Source organism: Capronia epimyces (assembly GCF_000585565.1).
Source record: "Capronia epimyces CBS 606.96 chromosome Unknown aczIQ-supercont1.8, whole genome shotgun sequence".
In the NCBI taxonomy this organism is placed as follows: domain Eukaryota; kingdom Fungi; phylum Ascomycota; class Eurotiomycetes; order Chaetothyriales; family Herpotrichiellaceae; genus Capronia; species Capronia epimyces.
This window is the reverse complement of record NW_006912911.1, coordinates 510,740-529,442: the sequence shown is the minus strand read 5'-3', so window position 1 is coordinate 529,442 and position 18,703 is coordinate 510,740. Positions and strand designations below refer to the sequence as shown.

The 18,703-nt window shown below is 54.6% G+C and overlaps 7 protein-coding genes across 7 annotated transcripts in view; 4 read left to right on the top strand and 3 right to left on the bottom strand.

Annotated features, from left to right (window-relative positions):
- Positions 1-641: 641 nt before the first annotated feature.
- Positions 642-1,667, top strand: A1O3_08600 (uncharacterized protein; the record flags this gene model as incomplete). The annotated part of the gene is made up of 1 exon (XM_007738697.1): positions 642-1,667. The coding sequence occupies one exon, from the start codon at positions 642-644 to the stop codon at positions 1,665-1,667; it is 1,026 nt and encodes a 341-aa protein (XP_007736887.1).
- Positions 1,668-1,928: 261 nt separating this feature from the next.
- Positions 1,929-3,944, bottom strand: A1O3_08599 (uncharacterized protein; the record flags this gene model as incomplete). Its single annotated transcript, XM_007738696.1, has 2 exons — positions 1,929-3,717; positions 3,775-3,944. The coding sequence occupies 2 exons, from the start codon at positions 3,942-3,944 to the stop codon at positions 1,929-1,931; spliced, it is 1,959 nt and encodes a 652-aa protein (XP_007736886.1).
- A 3,040-nt stretch (positions 3,945-6,984) lies between these two features.
- A1O3_08598 (kinesin family member 11) lies at positions 6,985-10,627 on the bottom strand (the record flags this gene model as incomplete). The annotated part of the gene is made up of 2 exons (XM_007738695.1): positions 6,985-8,001; positions 8,051-10,627. 2 exons carry the CDS (start codon positions 10,625-10,627, stop codon positions 6,985-6,987), a joined length of 3,594 nt encoding a protein of 1,197 aa, XP_007736885.1.
- Positions 10,628-11,126: 499 nt separating this feature from the next.
- A1O3_08597 (isoleucyl-tRNA synthetase) lies at positions 11,127-12,714 on the top strand (the record flags this gene model as incomplete). The annotated part of the gene is made up of 2 exons (XM_007738694.1): positions 11,127-11,190; positions 11,237-12,714. 2 exons carry the CDS (start codon positions 11,127-11,129, stop codon positions 12,712-12,714), a joined length of 1,542 nt encoding a protein of 513 aa, XP_007736884.1.
- A 787-nt stretch (positions 12,715-13,501) lies between these two features.
- A1O3_08596 (uncharacterized protein) lies at positions 13,502-14,890 on the top strand (the record flags this gene model as incomplete). The annotated part of the gene is made up of 2 exons (XM_007738693.1): positions 13,502-13,646; positions 13,713-14,890. 2 exons carry the CDS (start codon positions 13,502-13,504, stop codon positions 14,888-14,890), a joined length of 1,323 nt encoding a protein of 440 aa, XP_007736883.1.
- A 1,565-nt stretch (positions 14,891-16,455) lies between these two features.
- A1O3_08595 (uncharacterized protein) lies at positions 16,456-17,827 on the top strand (the record flags this gene model as incomplete). The annotated part of the gene is made up of 2 exons (XM_007738692.1): positions 16,456-16,584; positions 16,958-17,827. The coding sequence occupies 2 exons, from the start codon at positions 16,456-16,458 to the stop codon at positions 17,825-17,827; spliced, it is 999 nt and encodes a 332-aa protein (XP_007736882.1).
- Positions 17,828-18,452: 625 nt separating this feature from the next.
- The window catches only part of A1O3_08594 (myo-inositol-1-phosphate synthase), a gene marked incomplete at both ends in the record, with an annotated part of 1,952 nt that continues 1,701 nt past the window's right edge, over positions 18,453-18,703 (bottom strand). The window contains one exon of the mRNA XM_007738691.1: positions 18,453-18,587. Coding sequence (XP_007736881.1) covers positions 18,453-18,587 — 135 coding nt within the window. The remainder of the gene's footprint in view (positions 18,588-18,703) is intronic.

Below are 18,703 nucleotides of genomic sequence, written 5' to 3'. Positions count from 1 at the left end.
CGTGGATGTGTGGCCTCAGCTCTACTCTGTACTCTCGACCTCCGCTGCAGTGGAAGTACAGAATACGGAGTATAGTAAGTCCAGAGTACGGAGTAAGTAAGTCCGGTGTAATATGGCTACGGCGGACGACAAGCTGAAGCCGGAGCCACGGCCGGCCCGGAACTTGCGCCTTTTACTGTCACGTCCGCCGTAACCACGGCGGAACGGAGTCGGGCACACGAGGCTCCGAGCTGACAAACACACGCCTCAGAGTCCTCGGTATGTACGGGTATGCGTACTAGGTCTGCGTGGTATCAATCTTGGACCGTGTAGCATGTACACATCAGCATTGGTCCCCGGTGCAAGGTCAAGATCAGTTACTGTAAGGCCCTCATATCCACCACACGGTGTCACTTTCGCGAAAGGATGGCCAGCCTTTCCCTTTTCAACGTGCTTCTCCCTCCCTGTCCCTCTCCCCATTAACCTCAACCTGAACCTCAATTTCAACCTCATCCCAACCTCATCCCAACCTCAACTAGAAGCCGAACTTGACTGGGCCCTTGGAAAGTGAAGAGGCTACGCTCCAGAAAGCAAGAAGGTCAAGAGACTACGCTCCAGAAAGCAAGAAAGTCAAGAGACTACGCTCCAGCAAGCAGCAAATAATGGTCTCGCTCCAGACAGTGCGGCAGTCCAATGCCCGGCTGGCGTCACTCCCACCAGGACTGGTGGCGGTATTCATCGGCGCCACCTCAGGCATTGGACTGAACGCGCTGCAACAATTCGCCCAGCAGGCGCAGGGGTCCTCTCCGCGCATCTACAGTGTGTCCCGACCAGCCACGGCGGCCGCACATCAAAGTGTGCTGGCCTCGCTGGGCCAGTCCCATCCGACGGGCACTTACAAGCTCATCACGGCCGATGTGTCGCTCGTGTGCGAGATCGACAAGGTGGTCGACGCGGTGGCGAGCCAGGAAACCAAGGTCGACATCCTCTTCATGTCGGCGGGCTTCATGGCCTTTGAAGGGCGCAAGGACACGCGCGAAGGCCTCGACCCGTCCATGTCGACGCGGTACTACTCGCGCCTGCGCGCCGTGCAGCGCTTTCTCCCCTTGCTGAACAACCCGGCCGTGTCGAGCCCGCGCGTCGTCAGTGTGCTGGCCGGCGGCCTCGAGAGACCTCTCAACGAGAGCGACCTGGACCTGCGCGACCCGAGCCATTATTCCGTCTGGAACGCCTCCTTCCATTGCGGCACCATGGGCACCCTGGCTCTCGAGCGCATTGCCCGCCAGAACCCGCGCCTGAGTATCGTGCATTGGTACCCCGGCCCTGTGGCTACGCCGGGCCTAGCCAGGGCCGCCGAGTTCGGCATGTCGCCGCCGGACCAGATGGCCTTGGACGAGGCCGGTGCGCGCGCCGTGTTCCTGGCCACCAACGATCGCTATGCTGTGCAGGTCGACACTCAGGAAGGAGGAGGAGGAGGAGGGCCTCCTGGCCTTGTGCCTGTACCCGATGGGCTGGAGGTCGCCAAGACGTCCGCCGGCGGCATCTTCCTGATCGATCCGCTGGGCGAACCCACCGACAATGAGCGTGTGTTGGCCGACCTGAGGGAGAGGGGAGTGGATGAGGCTGTGTGGAACTTCACCCAAGACGTGTTTGCTGCGTGCCAGAGCGCGGCACCTCCAGTGTCATAAATGATCGTAGTATTTCCAATCCTTTGCAACTCGGCTCATGTCTCCTCGATCTCTAGGCATCCCAACCCGACCCTGCATTGCACGCCGCAGTCTCCAATGTAGTACTGTACAAGTCCTAACTTGTTCCACCAGCGGGAGGCTGAAGCCCAGCTTTCGGGTTCTTTGCAGCCAAGGGTCGCAAGCGCCTCACGGCTGCGGATCTGCGACGACTTTGCGTGAATGCCGCCTGCGTCTGTTCGGTTCCCACTTCCCTTGTCAAGTTCAGAACCGCCATTCTCTCTGGTAGAGGGGGTGGTCTCGGATGTGAAACATTTTTTTCTTTGGGTGCTTCTTGGTCGAGCGCGTCGGCCCCTGATATCCCCGCGTGTTTGTTTCTCGAAAAGGCGAATGATAAGGCCGAAACCTGAGGTCAGACTCCTTGTCGACTTTGTGACCACATGCAACATCAGAAAGCAGGCATACGCAGAGCATCATGTCGATTTCTCTCCAGAATGCTCCTTCGTCGCTGGAGTATCGTCGGTCGTGGTAAGCCTTTCTCGCAGCACTGAAAAGCCCTGTGCCGCGATTGTCCTTCACCGCAATTGAAGCTCCGTTCTTGAGAAGGCACCACACCACATGTGGGAGGCCGAGTCTTGTCGCCAGTTGCAGCGGCGTCTCTCCACGCCTGTTGCGCATATCAACACAATCGACTCTCTTCAGGATGGAGTGAAGAACATCTTTCACAACATTGGCGTCGACTTCACCAGAGGCCGCACCCGCAGGCATGATAAATGCCAGCAAGAACGTGTTTCCGTCTCGGTCATACTGGGAAAAGCCCATGTCGGTGGTACTTTGTTCATGGAATTTCGCGAGCAGCTTGTTGAAGTCCATCCCTCCATTCTGCTCAATCCAAGCAGTCCAAGTAGAAGAGGGCGGTCCCTCCTCGATGTTGTCCGGGAAGAAAGATTTAATATCGTAGCCGAAATTGTCCATGGTGGATGGGTCGATGCGGAAATTCTTGCAGATTTCTTGCAGCCTGTTGGCCACATTCGGTTTCTGCAACTGGGATCTGACTTTCGAATTACAGTCGCAGTATAGGACTTGGTGCAAGAAGGTCTGTCCATCCCAATCCCGGTGGTTGAAATCAAATGCTGGGGATTCTTTGCGGATATATTCCAAGATTTCCTCCAGGCCGCATAAGAAGGATTCGGGACTGTCTCGGTCGGTGATGAGGCCTTCCGGCTCCAAACCGAACAGGAAAGTCTGCTTTGCCTGATTCTGGGCGCCCAAGCACTCGGCTCGGTTTTCTGCCGGGACCAACGTGACCAGGTGTCTGATGGAGCGCAGAATGTTCGAGGTCCTAGTGGCCACATAGTGAAGTGGCACGTTACCAAAGCGGTCGACGGTACCATGCCAATCCTGTAGCGTAAAGGCTGGGTGATTTGCAATCTCGACTCCAGCATCCTCCGCAAGATAAAGGATTTCTGGCACCTGGCTACTGCCATGGTTCGCGGCGAGATGAGGATAAAGATTCACGAGTATCCTTATCAGCTTCTCAGTCATGGGAGATGTTGAAGGCGGATTGGACCTGCGCCTCTTTGTCTGGCTCAAGTTCCTCGTACACTGCACTCTCCTGCTGAAGTTCCTCATACTATGCACCCTCCTTTGTACTGAGGGCGTGAGACGCGCCTTCTGAGTTGAGCGAGCCACGTTTTTGTGAGCACGATCCTTGTTCCGTGTCTGAGAATCAGCGCGGATGCTGTTCTGCCTAGGGGCATCGCATAGGTGGAGCCCGACAACCCAATTGAATCCGACGAGCTCATCCCCTTCAGCAGGATAGTCTTCTCTTCTCCGCTTTGGCGAAGGCCCGTCGGGCAGGTCAGGAGCGACCACCCCACCGTCGGCCCCTTGACGGATATAAGCCTCGAGGTCACTCTCGTCATCTTTGAGACATCGGCGTCCAATGTCGAAGGTCTCTTTGCCCCTCGGATGTTTTTTATCATGGGAGTACATGAATCGGCCATAGTCAGGACCTAGGTGGCTTTTCACGACATCTCGGACTGTTGATGCCCTGGAATCTTGGTCAATAGTGTGTCGGGGAACATGCAATGGGAGCTAGGCAGCATACCCGACCTTGCCCTCAATCCCTGCCACTACGATGCCGTCGCAATCTGAGGCAGAGAACAGAGCCAGTCGTATGATGATTCGACGATCGTCCCGCGTCAGTAACACCGGGCGTCCGCCTTGGCCCTTTTGTGGCGCAGGCGTGGACTTGTGGCTGTTCTTTGAGGAGGGCATATTGAAAATGGAGACGAAGAGACTGGTTGGGATTCAGGTATTCAGGTATTCAGGTATCAGTAATAGATCTGATCGAGAACACGACGACGAAGGCCGGAAATTGTCTGAGTCTTGCGATGAGTCGTGGAAGGAGGGGCACGATGAATACAACATGTCCTGCAGTCCCAACCCCACGTTGGCAGGATTCAAGTGAGAGACCAGAAACCAAGAACAGGCACCTACCAGGCAATGGCTCGGGCCAGGAACCAATCAGAGCACCTGGGAGGTTTTTGAAATGCAAGCGCGGCCGGTTTGCCACCAGGCCCGGACGATACGGGATGGCAAGGCTTAGGGGCCCCTGATGGACCAATACCATCCAAACCTCACCGTATAGCCCTGACCAGAATGTCGCATGCTGCCATCCCAGGTTTTTGAACTCGTTCCTGCAACAAGTCGCCCAATCCAGAGAATTTGAATTCCACCCCGGATGAGCATAGCCACAGAAACTGGCTGGCACCGTCAGCGTCATCCGAAGTCGCGAGAGCATGAGCATGCATATAATCAGAAACCTTTCTTCTTTGGATTCCTTGCTCTTCATCTTCATAATCACTCTGGTAATATATAAACACATTCCACACATCTCCAGACGAGGCCCGATCCATGGCTCCCATACGATATGGCAAGGCGCTGGTCCGGCTCTGCGCAGTCTGTCGCAGAGAGTGCACTCTCCATGTCCAAGACTCGCAGCTAGTGCCATCCAAATACTGCAACGATCGTGAGTGAACAAGCTTGCTATGTGGTGTTGCGTTGCGAACACTCTGGTTTCGCTAACCGCCAGCTTCCTGTCAGACAAGTGTTCGTTTATCAACTGCGCCGATCGGGCCGCCAGGCCTTCTTCAGCATACTGCCATCAGCGTAAGTTGCAGAGTCCTTCAACTCCCTTGATATTCCTCTACGTGTGCAGTAGAACGTCTGACTCTTGTGCCGAGCTGACATGCGCCATCCCAGATACCTGCCGCAAGAGAGATTGCACTCGTGCCGTTTCTGACCTCAACAATCCCTCTGCACATTACTGTGAACGTCATGAATGCCGCAGGCGACATTGCACTGTTGTCGTTTCCGACCCCAACAACAACACTGCACATTACTGTGGACGTCATGAATGCCGCAGGCGACATTGCACTGATGCCGTTTCCGACCTCAACAACCCCTCTGCACGTTACTGTCGACGTCATGAATGCAGCATTGACGGGTGCTTTCGATATGGCCGTTGGAACGATGCTCTCGGCAATAGGCGCTGCGACAACCATCGTGAGCCAGTTCAGCAAGTGATTCCAGTTCAGCAGGTGGTTCCAGTTCAGCCGCAGGTTCCGGTTCAACAAGAGGTGGCACCCAACATCAACGAAGAGGAGCGCATTGCCCAAGCTGTGCGGCTGTTCAGAGATATGGACCGAGATGAGCGCCGACGGTTTTTGGATCGCATATTGGATCGCATATTGGAGTGAGGTTATTGCGAAAATACCAGATCAGATCGAGGTTCCCGCTCGCTTCCTTGGACGAGTTCATCAGGACAAGCAAGTCGCAGGTCCAGAAGGGAAAGGAGTTTTGGGTTCCAAGAGTAAAAAGACCACATGACCCAAGACTTGAGCGCTGCAAAATAACAATAAGACCACATGACCACATGACCCCAAGACTTGGGCAATCCAAACCGACAAAAACTTTTTCCAGGAACCCCTAGCGGGGGTCCTGGGAAGTGAAACCTAGATTCCTAGTTTTTTTACGGTCTCAGCAACCTCGAGGCGGTTGACAGCAGAAGATAATAAAGGCAGGTTAGGTATTGGTGACAATAAAGGCAGGCCAGGTATCCGGGTATCGTATCGTATGAGTATTGAACTCGGTCGTTCTCGCCTAGTGAATTAGAGAGTCCAGCGTCGTGGTGTAGTAGAGGCGTCCCTGTTAAACAGGTCCATCGCTACCACTGAGCCAACGGCCCTACACTTTGCTGCTAGACTCCCCTTTTCACATAGGGGTCTTTGCGTTGAGGAATAATGTCGGACTTTCAAAATATATGCATGGATTATTTTTAGAGTGAGAAACCCAGGTTTCGTGGTTGAGATCCGGGAGGCCTCCCGCTCTTCACTGCTTGTCAAACTTGGGCGCATTCCCAGCCTTGTTCTCGAGCCAGAAGGCTGGTTTGGGGATACTATACCATATAGCCTGCGATCTCCCTGCGATCCTTTGATAGAGAACATGGAACTTTTCAACCTTTGACATTTGGGGCTGCAGCTTGGGCAGAGAAGTAGACTGATGTGCGAACTGGCAGGGGGCATAGACTTGTTATTTGTATGTTAGTTCAAGGTTCGACCACCCATACCGAGACAGTGATGTATGGATACCACCTATACCGGGACATAGTGATGTATGGATTGGATAGTTCTTCATCGATCCATGCAATCACCATCACTTGAACCAGCACCAGCAGGGTGATGAGTGATTGATCATCCGCGCAAAACACAACACCTGCGAGAGTACAGTAATGGCAGGTAGATTTAGAGTTCTAATCAAGGTAAAGGGGAAATCCATCTCCACCACATTCCACTAGATCGGAAATGTCAGTCAAGCAACGCCGCTTTTGGGGTATAAATTACACTGCACTAAGGTCAGGTATCAGGTAGGTACTGTGTATCCGTACAGCGTACACCTCAGTCTCCATTCCATAATACTCCGGACTGGTATAGAAAGTCGCCCGCAGTCACCATAGTCACGCAAGGCTGCTTGGTCAGTCTCAGACTCGATTCGATGCTCAAGTACCTATGGTACACGTGGTGATACCTGTACGTGCAATTCTCCTCGTCCACCTTCCCTTGAATGTAGCTAGTCCAATTTCCCCTCGACCTGGCCATCCTGCAAAGCAACCTGCCACCGCGCAAAAGGGGGTATCTAACAACAACGACGACAACGACAACCACAGCAGCAGCCCATCCATCAAGGACACCAACTAGACCCTTGCCAACGACGACCCAGTGCATTCCAACCCATCAGCCCAACAACAAAACATCCATCATTCAGGCGGACTGCTTCTCAGCCTCCGTCCTCCTCCCACACCGACGCTCTGACTGAAATTCTCCACCCCGATCCCCATCGGCATTCCCGCCACGCTGCTCTTGGCACGTCCCAGTTTCATCGGCAGTTTACTCTCGACAACCGCGTTGGTGGTGGCATGTCGTTTCAAGGGCGGCTGGCCACTGACACTGCCACTGCCCACACTTTTGCTGAAGTCCACTAACACCGGTCTTTCCTTCTCCTCCCCGGGAACGGATGCAGCCGACGCCGGTCTCCCGGCCACATTGATGTCGATTTCTTTGAGGCCACCAAGTTTGGCAGACTCGGCCAGCCCACTCACGGTCGTGGTCATTTGAGATGGCTGCTGAGTGGCCGAGATGTCGCCGTCAGTAAACACTTTCGTCTTACTTGGACTGGACTGCTTGGAGGGCGACACCGCTATCTTGCGGGGAGATGTTTGTTTGCGTGGCGATTGACCCGGCGTTCTGGCTATCGAGGGTGTCTTCGACGCCAGGGCAGGATCAGGGAGCCCCCTCAACCGGGCAATGATGGATTCATGGCTTTCCGTGCGTGGGAGGTCAGTCGGGTACTGCCATTCCTTCTTCGGTGGCGTCTGTCCTGTGGGATCGTAGTCCATCAACTTCGTGGCCGAGATCTCTTCCCGCAGGTTGCGCAGCAGGGGTCGTGTGTCGTGGTCCAAAGAGCTGCCCAGGTCATCCAGCCCCGCAGTCTGCGATTTCAGCTCGTTGCCAAAGGTCTCCAAGCACCCACTACGGGCTTCCAGCTGCGTTGCGAGGCCGGCAAACCCCTCTCGAGCCTGGCAAACCACCTTCTCCAAGCCCTTCGCGCGCTCGGCATGATGAGACTCGTTCTGAGACCGTGCCCTCGTCACAAACTCGTCCAGGGCGGCCATTTGGGTCGCCATCTGGGACAGCTGGGCATCGACGATCTTGACGGTTTCCTCGTGCACGGCTTGGGTGGACTTTTGGATGGCGTTGTTGCGCGCACTTATAGCCTATCGAAGGGTTAGCTTTCCGGCCAGCCACAAAGAAACAAACACATACCGTCCAATCCCCCTTCATTCTGCTCTTCAGATCATCCTTTGAACTGACCACCCGCGTCATCAGCTGGCTGTCTTGGGTGGTCCATTCGTCCATGCCTTCGCGGAACACCTTGTCGGCACTCTCGAATTGCTCTGTCGCCCGGAGCAGGTGCGATTGAGTGTTGATCAATCGGTTGGATATCCTGTCTTGTTGCCGCTCATAGGAGGAGTCGATGAAAAGGAGGACTTGCTCCTTCAGTCTGTCCTTCTCCTCTTGCGCCGCCTGCCTCTCCTCGTCACGAATGGCTTGGAGCTGTGTCGAAGTGGCCAGCTGCGCCTCAATGTTGGCGCGATTCGCTTCTTGCAGGGCAGACCGGAGGACATCTGCGGCCTCGCGTTGAGCTGCCAGCTGCTTGGTCATTCCGTCAAACAAGGCCTTGAACTCCTTCCCCATTCCACTGTAAGATGCATGCAACTGAGTATGGAACTGTTCCAGCTCGGAAATCACCTCGCCGGATATCTTCGCGGCCGCTTGAGACAGACCTTGCAGGCCCGCGCTCACCTTCTCTTTGACCTCCTCGCGAAGATCTTTGATTTCTTCCAGCACCTCGTTCATGGCATCCTTTGCACCCGAGCACTGATTTTCCATTGCAGCATGCTCCTCAGCAAGGCTGGCCGCCTTCGAGACCACCAGCCCTGCCGACTTTTCCAGATGCTCTTTCTCGGCCAACAAGAATGCCTCCAACCGCGTTGAAGTGGCTTCCACCATTTCTGTATGTGCGATTCGAAATTGCTCGATGCGGGCGTCCACCAGCTGGGAGACGTCTGTGACCTGGCCGACTGAGGCTTCCCACGACTCTCGGTTCCGGGAGTGTAGATCAGATCGCCGTCTCAACTTCGCGTGGAGTCCATCGACATGGTTCAAAGAAGCGTCGACGGTCGAAACCAGGGCCGTGCCAATCCCAAAAAGCTGTTCTTCTGTCAGCTCATGCGCTTGCCGCAGCGCCGCCTCCTCTGCCAGGGTCCTCTCTGTCTCGGCGAGCACCGCTTCTGTCTTGACCAGGACGTCTTTGGTACTCTCCAGAGTCACGCGCGTGGCCTCGTTGTCTCGTTTCATGACAGTGAAATTGTTGGTCAAACTGAACAACTCCTGAACCTTGTTCCGCAGGCTGAGCTCCAGAGTCTCAATCCGGGCTCTCTGCTCGTCACTCAATATTCTCCGTGACTCGCTTTCGACCGTGATCTCTTCATATTGCTCGTTGGTGAGGTAGACCCCGTTGCGTTGTCGTGTCGCGATCAACTCGCTTTTCAGCTTTTCGATCTCGGTGGTGAACTCTTTCAGCAGTGTCTTCTTGGAAATCATCGAGTTGACCTGAGGTTTATTGCGAATATTCTTTGCCCGGAACGCATAGTCCAGGGTCGAGATGGTTTCTTCTAGATTGCTTTTGGCTGGCGAAACCGTTGCTATTATGCAAGTCTTGGTTCTGCCACCCAGGGAATCTTGCAGCAGTCTTGTGAGCTTGGATTCGCGGTATGGAATATGCGAGCTCTTGTCCACGAGAGCGTTGATGACTCGTCCCAACGTCAGTAGACTTTTATTGATCAAGCCGGCCTCGGCGGCTCGTTTGTTCTCCGCCCCGCTTCGTTGGATGTTCTCGCTGCCAGCCAAGTCGACGAGGTTGAGTTTGCCCGAGCAGATGAAATCTTCGCCGGTCTCGCTCGCCTTCTTGAGGTACGTGGTTATGGTGAATACTGTGTGGCTTCGAGAGCTGAGATCGTTGCATTTGGTGGCTGCGACTTGACGCCGGTAGCTCCCTTGTTGAAGCAGTTTGATTCCGGCCGCGGCATTCTTGATGTACGACTCCTCCATGCCCTGAACAACTGTGGCGGAGTGGCTCTTCTTGCTCGAATCGTCGTAGATTTTGAGCTTGACGGTGTCGTCCACGGACAGGAGATCTCTCAACTCTTCGTTGTACAGCTCGATGAATGAGCATTTGACGGAGCATTCCACTTGGTCAGATTCCAGCTTTTGGAACAGCGAGTAGAGGACGCGAGGTATAATGCCGGCCGCATCGGAGAGCAGTCCATACGTGTCTGTCATGTCGCCGGACATTGTGTACGTTTTTCCCGTGCCTGTCTGGCCATAAGCGAAGATGGTGCAGTTGAATCCAGTCATCATCTCGTTCAGGATGGGTGCCACCACATCCTCATAAATGATTGCCTGGTCGGCGGCGGGAGAGAAGACCTTGTCGAAGTAGTAGGTCTTGTTGCTGATGGCATTCGGCCCCATGCATAATTCCACATTCTGTCCCTTGACGCCGCTGGTCGACACCACCACGCCGCTGTTTTCTCGCACTTCTCGGTCACTGCGGCCTCGACACCGAACAACGACGTGAATGTTGGTCTCCTCTCCATGGTCGTGATCGAAGTCTCTTTCCTTTCTCTTGGTCCCTGCGCTAGAATTGTTACTTGAAGCGCTGGACAGGGCGGGCGATGCGGCTCGACCGGTCATCGAGCCATAGTGTGTGGCATTCGGTCTGGGCGGGGGGCGCATGGAACTCCGGGAGGAGGAAATGGTCGGCCGTTGTGGCCCTACCATGATGGGCGAGGCGTGGAATAGACGTCCACGGGAGAAGTCGTGAATACGCCGCACCCAGGGCAATATAGATAGTGGTAGGCAGGTGAGAGCGGTGTTCAAGGATGAGGCACCGACGACAAGGTTGCTAAGAGGTAGTGGTATGCAGTGGGATGGCGGAAGGCGGATGGCGGACAGCGAACAAGCATGCAGCATGCAGCAGTGGTGGGCTGCACCAAACGGGATGGAAAATAAACAATCAACGGCGCTACCAAAGCAGGTGCTGGGGCGGCCTGGCACGTGACATGACACGGCGGCATGACGCCGCCCTAGGCCTCCTGAGCCCTCTCCAACATGATCAAACGACGCCTACCAAACTGACAGGCGACTCGAGACTCTTGTGACCTCGTTGACTGCGCTGGTCACTTGGCTTACTGGCTTATAACTGTCCTCACCGCCCGCTCCTACAATCCCGCGCCTGTAATCCTACAAATCCGCCCAGTATGGCCGCGTCACCATCAACATGACCGATCCCTCCCTCAAGTCCGCCCTGCAAATCCAGCCCGAAAGGGGCACTGGCTGGATAGGTACGGTCTGCCGCTTCTGCACAAGGTACTCTACTGACCTGTCAAGTTCTCGGTTCTTCTCTCCACAGCGTCCTGACGAGGCTGAAGGCGTCTCCGCAGACTTATCCCGACATTGAATTGTCGTACTCTGCTTCTGAGCCCATCACCAAGCCTGTCGTCATCAGCCTTCCACGCAATGGACTGAGACTCCGCTTTGATGGCCCCGATCAACGACTACGACTCATCGAGATCTTGGACTTCTCTCTCAGCACCTTTGTCTACAAGAACATCGAGCTCGTTCGCCGGAACAAGAGTTCAGATGAAGGTAACCACGACGAACCAGGCCCAAGTGGGCCGTCGTTCAGGCATGTCTACAACCGACTCTTCGGGCCGACGTATGCCGGGGAATACATTCCCCCAGAAGCAGGACAGGCGACCGGTGCCTATGTACTGTCCTATCCCGGCCTGGCATTCACGTTCCCTGTGAAACACAACTCTTGGTCTGACAAGGTCGACTTTGTCTCGATATTATCCTCGACGGCGACCGGTCCAGCCTCGTCGATGGCCATCTTCTTGGGCTCTTCATGGACTGAAGCCCGAAAGACTTTGTATACGAGGCCTCCCATCTACCCACGGCTTCCCTCGTTGGGCGGGAAATCCTCCGAGACAATTCCCGATGAGATTGAAGAGGTCCGAGTGTATGGAGCTGGTAGACTCGAGATGGTACGGAGAAGCTCGCCCCCGCTGAGTATCACGTTGAACGAAACTACACCACAAGATCTCGTGGCGGAGTTAGGGCCCCCCGATGCGATCTATCGTAAGAATGACCGACGGATTTCCATTCATGCCACAGGCAACCCAGCAAACCGGCGACTCCCGAGCATGTCTCCTGGGCTTGACCCTCAGGCTTTGGATACTGATCAATCATCCATACAAAGCTACACCGAGGACTCGGACATGGAACAGGAGCGTGAGAAGGATAGGCCCTCGGAGTCGAGCGACGAGTGCTTTTACAATTACTTCCATCACGGATTCGACATTCTGATCTCTGCTCCCGCGGCAAGGTCGCCGGCATTTCCTGGCACCTCAACGTATGAGCCTTCGGCATCGTCGAGCGCTCAACTTGTGGCGACCAAAATATTCTTACATGCCAACATTCCCGGGTCATTCTCCTTCAATCGACACCGAAGAAGTCGATGGGGGATCCGCACGGGGGTGGAAACCTTGAATTCGGAGATGGCATTTTCCACCATGTCGTCTGCGCTGAAGAACGTGTGGCAGGGCATATACAAAGATGAACACGAGGAGAAACAGATGCAACGAGGCATGGTGCTGAACAGAGGATGGGCCGAGAGCCCGGAGAGTTCAATTGAACTACTGGGCGATTTGGAGGAGGAGAGCCCAAGCCGGGACCAGGCCGGGGATCATGGGGCCGCGGCGGCCGACGCCATCAACGGAATGAGTAACACGGAGCTGTTTGGATTTCCGGGCATGCTGTTTGAGGTGCTCAAGAACGACACGGTCAGCTGTTTGACGGTGTTCTGAGACAGTAGCAGTGGGACGGGTCGTAGTAGAAGTGCTTGCAATCGTTGTGCAATCGACTGGCTGCTGGCTGATAGAAGAGTCTACTGAGTCTACTGAGTCTACTCCGTACTCTCCGTGTGTAATGAATGAATGAATGAACGAATGAATGTATGATTGTAGGTATGCGTACCTAGTACCTATCATGGACCCCCAGAACCTCGCAGTCGGTCGCAGTCACTGCCGCAGTCGCAGGCGGGCGGCCGCCCACCATCGACCATCATTATTGGGCGCTGGGCCGCTCAGACTGTGTACCAACCTCCACCCTCCACCATGCAATTCCACCACACAAGAAACCAGAAACCAGAAACCAGAAACATTGACTCAACTTGAACACCATCCCCCTCCCCCCGACCAATTCACCATCCCCATATTACTTGAACCCGCGCTGTCGATGTCCATGTCGTCGCATATCCATGAGGTCGCCTGCTGCCATCTTACAGCCTTCGACCACTGCTAGCGAAGATGCGCACGTATCATTACCATTGCTACCTGCCCTGCACCACTCTTACTCCCGGTACGGCGCCTTCACGCTCACCCTCCACCCTCCCCCCTCCACCATCCTGCCCTTCACTCCCGTCCCCTCTCACTCCCTCACTCTTTCACTGTCTCGCTGTTCGTCCACCCCGTGCGCCTCGTTCTTTGGCTGACATGTCACCCGTGGCTGCAGTTGTGGCGTCTAGCTACCTCGCCTTCCCAACGTTGCGCGGATGAGCCGCTAGCTACTACCAAGCGCCGCAATCACACAATCATGGCCCGATCCGGCCGCCCACCCTCCATGTCGAGCCAAAATGCCATCCGTTGTCTGGTAGACGACACCGCCTTGACCAGAAACTTCGCAGAGATCGAAACCTGGGTCGCTCAGGGCAGGATTATTTTGGTGGTGCCTCTCTACAGTATGCTAAGCGAGTTCATGTCGGGCACCCGTCCGGGCTGGGCCTGTTGCTGACGCCGGGTGGTAGCCATCGAGCGCCTACACCTGCTGAAGAAAGACTCTTCGCAGATTGGTGCCAACGCACGCAAAGCGGTCAAGTTCCTCGACCGGTATACCTCCTCCCGCGGTGACTTGCGACACGATCCTATAATCTTGCAGGGCCCCGACGAGCAATACACAACCTGGGCCGAGGTTGAAGAGCGCTACATCAATGAAAATCTGAAGACGGCCGGGACGAATGAAGAGGAATCCACACTATCTGCCATGGACAAGGAACAAGAGAAGGATGCCGAACTTCCCTTGAAGGAACGTACTGGAGCCGGAGGCACGCTGTCGCAAATGTTGTTGGATAGACTAAACTTCACCAAAGAGGCGGCCGCCGCGTCGCCCACTTCGACACCGCCCTTGTCTCCCGCTTCCTCTGGCCCGCAGAGCTCCAAAACCAGTCCCGAGGTGAAGTCGGCGGTCATGATCGCACACGATCAGACCCCTGTGCCGCCATCGCTGAAGCCACTGCTGAATTCGGTGGTGTGGTATGTCCACGAGAAGAAGTTGCCGCCCAATGAGAGTGTGGTTTTCCTCACCAACTCTGCCGACACTATGCATTTGGCGCGAGACTTTGGAGTTCCGACCAAGAACATCCACCAATTGAGGAGCACTCTCGGACTGGAAGATGGCGAAGTCAGCGCTCAGGAAACTCCGAAGCGGGAGGTGATGAAGCGAGGCTCCCGCCCCGAGGCAAAGACGCTGTTCAGTTATGAGGATGAAGACAGCGACGAAGAGGAGGTGGTTTTCAAACCACGCGGTCGGGGCCCGGCCCGAGGAGCACAGTCTTCTCGAGGGTCGGCCACCGGCTCTTTGCGTGGCAAAGGGGGCCACGCTCGTTCCCCTGGCGTTTCGTTCAGTACACCCGCTCAACCTGCACAAGCCAAGCCTCAAATCCCTGTCGACGAGATCGACCCGGACTCGTTCGACCGCGGAAGCTTTGGGCGAGGCAGCACTCCTCTGGTCAACACCAGCAGTCACGGTCATAGTCACAGCCACAGTCACAGTCACAACCACACCCAATTCAACAGTGGTCGTGGTTCGGGACATCGTGGGAATCACAGTCAGGGGGGAGGCCGTGGGACCAACCACAGCCGTGGCTCTGGTCGTGGAATCGAACGTGGATCGACCCGCGGGAGAGGTCGATTGTTTGTGCCATGATCGTGGGCGGCTCTGTCGCAAGTCTTTCAAAGGCATCTGCGACAGCAAGACATCAATTACCACAATATCCTGCGCGTTGACATGTGCGACTCAGGGGTGCCCACCTCGAGGCTCCAAAGGTCACGACTTGATATGAGAGCAAGATAGCACGGAGGTCGACAAACGGGGTTCAACTTTCCACCCGAAACAGTCACTCACGAATTCGGAAGTTCGACGGCGTTGAATTGCAGCTCAAATTCAATTCCACAGCGTCTGTTCACTTGGCTATAGGAGCCTTGGATGAAGGAGCGGCACAGTCTCGCGCAACCCACAGTCTTGATGGAAGCGACGTTTCCAGTCCAGTTGGTGTCGCGGGGGGTTGAAGGAACCGAGGGTGAGTCGTCATCGCTTTATCGGTCGGTTCAACCGCAGATGGCTTCAAGCTGGGGAATCAATCCCATGGGGTTGCCGCCGGGCTTAAGCCTGCAGTGCATTCTGGCTTGGGCCAGGTTACATTCTTTTTGGCATGATGAGGATTGGCTTTTTATTTTTTGTGTCGAGGCGAGGCGAGGGTGAGCAGGCTGCTGACCAGCACCGAGGATGGCTGTGGTCGACTGATCTCGACATGGGCGACAGCAATGTTGCTCGTGTCAGGTCGGTAGTGTACAGCAGCGTGCCATTCGACGCCTGCAAGGTCCGTCCGTTCGTTGATGTTTATGCTTGTAGGCAACAAATATAAGTCGCATTGGTCATTGGTTTATTATACTGCAAGTCCATGCGAGGTATCCTGGTAGTCCTTATCCCAGTAATATCCTCGTAGTAACTTGGTAGTATTCTGGTAGTACTGGTAGTATCCTTGTAGTATTCTGATAGTCCTGATAGTATCCTGGTACGAGTAGTATCCTTATAGTGCTCCGTACAGAATAGTAGTGCGTAGTAGATCAATTCATCACAATCCCTCCTTGGTCCTCGGTCGGTGTGTCGTGAGCTGAGGCTTGGCCCCGCATCGAACTCGAAATAAAATTAAATATATCCTCCGTACACAGATACAGGATACATATAAAGACAGAAAGACAGAGAGTGAGAGTAAGAGTGAAAGTGAAACTGATCTATCATATCTATTATCTATCATATTTATCATCTGTCATATCTTCATACTCTATCGCAAACCGAAACCGCCTTAGCCTGTCGAGCCGACGGCATACCGCTCCCGATCCCTATCTCGAGAAGTGATATTTCTCTTTTCACGGCCGAGGATCTTTTGTCTTCAGCTTCAGCTTCAGCCTCAGCCTCAGCCTCACACTCGCAGAACCAGAACAGAACCAGAACAGAACCAGATCTAGGTCCAGAGTCAGAGTTAGAGCCAGAGGCAGAGTCAGAGCCAGAGCGATAGCCGGAGCAATAGCCAGAGCCAGAGAGAGAGCTAGAGCCAGAGCCAGACATCTACATCTACAGCTAGAACCACAGCTACAGCTACAGCCACAGCCACAACCACAGCTACAGCTACAGCTACCACTACAACTACAGAAGTCTACTTCTAGCAATCTATCCGGACAAAAATCACCATTACTATCACCATCACCATCATGGCCACCGACAAGTCAACCTCAACCTCAACCTCAACGCCGCTGCGCATTCTAATCATCAACCCAAACTCATCGACTCATATGACTGATGCGCTGAAGCCGGTGGTTGAGGGGATGGGATTACCTTCTGTTAGTCTCCTCTCTATACCTGCCTATCCCTCCCAACACCGCCCTATACAACCCTAGACCAGACCTCCCTATACCTCCCAACACCTCCCAACACCTCCCTATACCAGACCTCCCTATACATACCTATGCCTACCTAGACCAGACCTCCCCCTCTGTCCTTGTTACCTCACACAGACTGTCCTCTGAGCACTATATAATGTACCATGCTGTATATTATATAGGCAAGCAGATAAGCCGCCCATACCTTCCTACCCCTACCTTCCATCTATCTACCCGCCCAGGAACAATGACCATGACCATGACCATGACATGACCATGACCATGACCCTAACCATGATTCACATAAACAAACAACTGACCTTCATGCCAACAGGTCGAATATACATTCTTCACATCGCCAACGCCAGGCGTGCCTAGCATCAACTCGCCCGCCGACGCCCAGCGGTCCGCCGACATCTGCTATCCGGCTCTGGTGCCACTGGTGCCGCACCACGATGCCTTTCTGGTGGCGTGCTACAGTGCCCATCCGCTCGTGGGGCTCTTGAAGGCCGAGTGTGAGAGAATCAGAGGTAGAGCCACGACCACAACCACGGCGACCAGGAAATACGTGACGGGGATTCTGGAGGCGAGTTGTTTAGTCAGTGTGAATCTTGTGGGTAGTAGTAGTGGTGGGGGTAGTACTGGTAATGGTAGTGGTGGTGGTAGCAACTACAGCAACAACAACAACAACGGCTTCGGTATCGTCAGCACAGGCAAAATCTGGGAATCAGCGCTACAGGTCGCGGTGCAAGAGTTTCTGGGCATTCCTGATTCCAACGCCAAAGCCAACGCCAACGACAACAAGAAAAAACTTGAACGATTCTACGGCTGCGAAACCACAGGACTGAACGCCACAGAGTTGCACGCCCTCCCTGCCGAACAGGTGGGAAGGAAGATGATGGAAGCGACGAAACGGTTGTTGAGGAGGGGGGCGATCACGACCACCACAGAGACAGAGACAGTGGGGAGGGGGGGCATCGCCACAAACACAGATTTGACCTCGTCTCCCTCGACAACTTATAATTACTCTTCCAGAGTCAAAGCCATCTGTCTCGGCTGTGCAGGCATGGTCGGTCTCGAGTCGGCAGTGCGCACCGCGTGTATTGAGGAACTGGGCGTCGAGGCCGGCAATGCGGTCTCTATCGTGGACGGGGTCAGAGCGGGTGTGGGGGTGTTGTATGCTCTTGCTAGATGTGGGTTCTGATCTAAGTCTAGGTATAGGTTCTGCATAGGCCCTAGGTCGAAACCTGTTCTGGTAAAGAAACAAGAAGACCTGGGCCCGGGCCTGGACCTGGACCTGGGCCTGGTTCAAATCAATCAAGATCAAAATCCAGTGTTGGAAATCAGTTCAGTACGAGTAGAGAGCAGAGAGCACAGAGAGCACAGAGAGTAGAGTAGAGAGTAGGAAACCAGGCAAAGCAATCTATCGACATTGCCGAGACTATGTGTATAGGTAGCTATAGCAAGCTATAGCATAGCTGGATCAAAGAGTGACGTGAGTTGGTCAAAAACAAAAACAACAAAAACATTCCGGACAAGGGGCCACAACCTCTCCCTGACCTTTCCCCTGATCCTCTCCCTCCCCCTCGCCATTCGCAATGCAAGACAAGACAAGAATAGTCAAGAGAAAGCAGTCTAGCCACCCGTCGCAATTGCACTCTGCACTCTCAGTCACAATCATACAAATTCCGAGAGGGTCCCCAGTCCTGCTGATTCCGATTCTGATTCTTCTTCTTCTACTTCTGGCCGAATGGACGCGCGTCTGTCTACCTCTACCTCGACTTTCGGCTTTCGCCTCTGCTTCAATCTCTGCCTCTGCCTGTCTAGACCTAGAACAACTTATGCTCGAGGGTCATGTCGGACTCGGGCTGGAGACCGATACATGCTCGGAAGATGTTGGTGAGAGCAGCGCGTTGTTTGGCCAGAGAGTTGACGACGGGAGTGCCGGGAGGGGTCAATGGTGCCTGGGACTAGTCAGTTTTGGTCTACTAGGAGGATAGGAGAAGGGGGACAACGAGGAGGTGAGGAGGAGGAGGAGAAGGAGAAGGAGAAGGAGAAGGAGAAGGAGAAGGAGAAGGAG